This window comes from Triticum dicoccoides, chromosome 6B (assembly GCF_002162155.2).
Source record: "Triticum dicoccoides isolate Atlit2015 ecotype Zavitan chromosome 6B, WEW_v2.0, whole genome shotgun sequence".
Classification (NCBI taxonomy): domain Eukaryota; kingdom Viridiplantae; phylum Streptophyta; class Magnoliopsida; order Poales; family Poaceae; genus Triticum; species Triticum dicoccoides.
In genome coordinates, this window is record NC_041391.1 from 693,211,644 (window position 1) to 693,216,182 (window position 4,539).

Below are 4,539 nucleotides of genomic sequence, written 5' to 3' on the forward strand. Positions count from 1 at the left end.
TATCATCTAAAAGACATAAATAAAAACCTTAACTTGGCATACGCGTTAATCTAGTGATCGAGGTGAAATTTAGATGGATAGTTAAGCTTTCACTTGCAACAACTCAAACAGATTGTTTTTTAGAAAGGAATGCAGACGACGGCTCTTAACCCAACAAGCTCATCAACATCATCGCTTAGTTCTAATCTCAATACCCCACACAATAAGACCAGCCTTGTAAACTCCTCCTTCTGTTTCCTTTAGGCACACAGACACCTCGCTATCGCAGCCTTGTCCATTGTAGAACTCGCCAAGCTCGACCTCCATCCAGCTGTCAGCCCTTTTTCGAGGGAGCATAACATCATCTGTGAGAGGAATTGCATGATAGCTCGTACGAGGCAGCTGCTGGTTTTCCCAGCTTGCAATTGCCCTCAAGATATGTTTGCGAGGTACCCCGTCATCCCCATCCCCATCCTCCACGCAGGCTTGGAGGCAAACTTGGCGTGTTGAGTCATTCCCTCCAACACTGATTGATGCCTCTTGAAACGGGAAATCGAGATTGAAGAACACATCGGCTAGCTTGAACACCATGTAAGCAGCGTACTTGGAGTTTGGGCTGAGCATTGTGCTATGTATTTCGCCACGGATTAACAGCCACCAAACTCCCCGAAGTTGAGCTGCTTCACCGAAGCTGTCGCAAATGCAAGGGTATGGGTATGGTTAGTACTAACACTGCATAGAACGAATACCATCAGATTAGAGATGATAGGAACTAAATTTATAAGCCTAATTACTATGAACCTCTTGTTTGCTTGGATCTCATCAGAACGGAGCTTGATCCACTCCCAGTATTGTCTTGTCTCGCCCCACGAAATATGCAGGGATCTCGCCGAGAGCATGTAGCACTTGGCGCCCGTAGCCCGGTCCAGCCACATGCTCTGCACAAAAGACCGGCAGAATTCTGAATTTTGATCGAGTAGAAAAGGACGCAAGCACCCAATGTAGTTGGGTTGGGCGATTACATTTGCATGGGATCTGTACTGCACGTACCACGAAGTTGCCTGGGAGGAGCGCCGGTTGATCGGAGAGGCATCTGAACAATCCCTTCTTGGACGGCGGCGCGCGGCGGAGCACGCCTTGAGCGAACCGTGGGAGGTCGCGGGGCAGGAAGGAGGACCAGACGGCGCAGAGTCCGCGGCGGCGAGGAAGGCCCGGGAGACGGCGGCACAGCGTCCGGCGTCAGGCGGCGACGTGAGGGAGATGATCGACGCGAGGAGCTCCTCCGACAGGCGCGAGATCTCGTTGCCGTCTCCTTCCATGATGGGATTGATCTGTCGTGTTGGATCGGATGGACTAGTTGTTTTTTTAGGGAAGAATCGGATGGACTAGTTATTTGGGGGGTTGGAGGCGGTTCGATCCTAGGAAGATTGCAAAAGGCGTCCAAGCCGAGACATTTTCTCTTTCTATATATTCGGCCCGGCCCACAGTGACGTGCACTTATAAACACAGCCCAGCCGACAAATACATGCAATTAGCCGACTTTTCTAGCTTAAGAAAACAGACTTTTCTCGCTCAGGGTATTATACGCCGTATTGGTGGTGAATGGCCAAACCACGAACTTCTGGCAGCACAACTGTTACCAAGAGCTCACAACATGCGGCCCACCACATTTTTGGTTGACAACCCCCCACAGCTTGTGGGTGATCTCATACTTGCCAACACAGAATGGGACAAGGAACGGATTTCTGACATTTTCATACCAACAGATGCCGAAACCATCTTAACTGTACCGCTGTGTACAAGGGTTGTTCATGACTTTTGGGCGTGGTTCCATTAGAAAAACGGGGTTTTCAGTGTACGTCTGCTTACCGTATGCAGGTGGCAACAAAGCTACCCCGTGAAGCTTGGCTGGAGGGAAGAACCGATACATCTAACTCAGAAGAAGAGCAGAAATTGTGGACGACTATGTGGAAAGAGGATGTTCCCTCTAAGTTAAAGATTTTCCTGGAGACTTGCCCGGCAGTCCCTACCGACTAGTGATCTTTTACACCTTCGTAAGATGGCATCTGTGCCTTGCTGCGGATTGTGTGGCAACATTCGCTATTACACTGTAATATGGCTCGCTGCGTTTGGGCGCTAGAAGATGAAGACCTAACAGCCGTGATGGATGGGATCAGAGAGCCCGATGCAACACCGTGGATTTTCTCACTGCTACATATTATTCCTCATGAAGACTTCATCAAAATTATCGTCACACGTGTACGGTCAACAGGTATAATGAGGTGGGCGGTCAACAGGTCCAGAGCACGTGAATCAGTGGCCCACGTGTCAGGTCTTTACCGAGTTTTTCAGCCAAAAACTCGGCAACACCGTGACGCTTGGCATTCCTATTTTTTAAAATGAATAAGGTAAAAACTTTACCGAGTGTTGTGGGTGCGCAAGTTGGCGACAGAGGGACGCGTGGAACGCCCATTTATAAAAAATGCAATTTAGTAAATCTTTACGAGTTTCCATTGGACGAAACTCGGCAAACAAGGGCTGCCGTCACGGCTCTGTCTACTACTTGACAGCTGGTCCCGCATGTCAGTTATGGCCGAGTTTCTTTCACCGGGAACTCGGCGAATGTGTTATTCCGCCGAGATTTTGTTTTTCCTGAGTCGTTTTTCATTAGGACCTGGCAAAGGCACAGCTCTGCCGAGTTGCTTATCACTGCCGAGTCCAATTTTGAATCAAACTTGGCAGACAGAATTTCGCTGAGTTCCCGATAGAATGAACTCGACAAACTCTTGAAACTCGCGACAGAACCAGATTCTAGCAGTGTTAGTCAAAAGCTGCACCATATATAGAACTGAGAGAAAATACCATTGTTGCTCATTTGCAGCCCACGTGACTGGCCTCTCTGGGGTTTTAAATGTATTTGTTGTGCATTTAGTGCGAGGATTAAAAAATTCAAAATGTCGTAACTTTACAACGCCGCTACAAAATTATGATCCAATTTTATCATGGGAATACTTGTTGCGAGCTCTTTGAAGCTAGACCCACTTTTATTTGTGTTGACAAACATTTTTTCAATGCCAACTTTGATGCTATATGGTGCAACAAGTTGCAACTTTTAGAAAAAGAACTTTCATGTTACATGAGCCAATTTTAGTACTAAATGATGCAACTTTAGTGTTACATGCACTAACTTCCACTGCAACTTAGTAACCACATGGTAACAACCCGGCTGGTTCAGTCGTCATGGCGACGAACGTGCAGTCATTCCCAGGGGTGAACACGCTCGGCGTGTCCATGGTGCGCATCAGTTGCGCGGTGGGAGGCCAGAACCCGCTGCTCACCCACCCGTGCGCCACCAAGATCATATTCATCACGAAGGGAACCCTCGAGGTGGGCTTCATCACCGCCTCGAAACGATGGGCCATACCACGATGATAATTTCCCAAAAGTCTTTCTTTCTGGCTCTCACATGGTATGGTACGAAATACTACAATCTTATTTCCCTTCGTTGCTTACATCTTACGAATGCCCTAAATGATGGGCCATTCTTGAGTTACGTGGTCTCTCTTTTTTTAATTCACTAGTAGAAAAATCATTTGTCCCGGTTCTAGAGGGCCTTTAGTCCCGGTTCTGGAACCGGGACTAAAGGCCCCCCCCCCTTAGTCCCGGTTCTTATATGAACCGGGACAAAAGGCCCTCCACGCGGCTGCTGTCTGGAGCTCCACCTTTAGTCCCGGTTGGTAACACCAACTGGGACTAAAGGAAATTTTACAAAATTTAAATTTTTTAACTTTTTTCTAATTTTCAAATTTTTGAATTATTTTACAATTTAATCTCTAATCACCACTCATCACTGCTCAATTTAACCTCTAATCTCTAATCATCCCTCATCATTCCAAATCATCTAACTTTCCGGCCGATCACCCATCCTCTCACTACTCCAGCTTGAGCACGCTTAACTTCTGGGTTCTATTCCCCCTCGTTTCCAAGTCTGCACTTGTTGTTTTCCTGACCATAGTAAGATGTCAATCCTATTAACCCTCAGAAGTTTAGCTTGAGCATGAAGTCACACGTTTCACTGTTTGAGTTTGAAACTATTATTCTGAAAAACAATAATTATTTAGTAACACTAATATTTCTTGAATAAGTAGTTTGACCATAGTTTACCTTTAGTCTCGGTTTGAGACACAAACCGGAACTAAAGGGAGCGATGCCCTTTAGTCCCGGTTCGTCTCTGAAACCGGGACAAAAGGGCTCATTTGAACCGGGACTAATGCCCCCATGGGTCCCGGTTTGTGATTGAACCGGGACTAATGGGCTTATCTGGCCCGAACGAAAGCCCTGTTTTCTACTAGTGATTGAAGTTCCGTTGTCTTTCTAGGGAAAGCCTTTATGGTGGTTTTTATTAAAATATGCATAATGAATGCATCGTTTGCGAGTGCGGAGCGCGTGCTTCTCCTCATCTGAAGTGCTCACCGAATCCATGGAGTAAAAGATGAGCAAGCGATAAGGGGAGTGGAGTGGAAGATGAGCGGAGCAGACAAGAGAGAGAGAGAGAGAGAG

The 4,539-nt window shown here is 46.9% G+C and overlaps 1 protein-coding gene across 1 annotated transcript; it reads right to left on the reverse strand.

Moving 5' to 3' along the window:
• Nucleotides 1-164: 164 nt before the first annotated feature.
• LOC119322177 (F-box protein PP2-B10-like) lies at nucleotides 165-1,120 on the reverse strand. Its single transcript, XM_037595669.1, has 3 exons — nucleotides 1,030-1,120; nucleotides 781-917; nucleotides 165-670 (listed from the first exon to the last, which is right to left on the reverse strand). The coding sequence occupies exons 2-3, from the start codon at nucleotides 912-914 to the stop codon at nucleotides 169-171; spliced, it is 636 nt and encodes a 211-aa protein (XP_037451566.1). The 5' UTR covers nucleotides 915-917; nucleotides 1,030-1,120; the 3' UTR covers nucleotides 165-168.
• Between the last annotated feature and the right edge of the window lie 3,419 nt (nucleotides 1,121-4,539).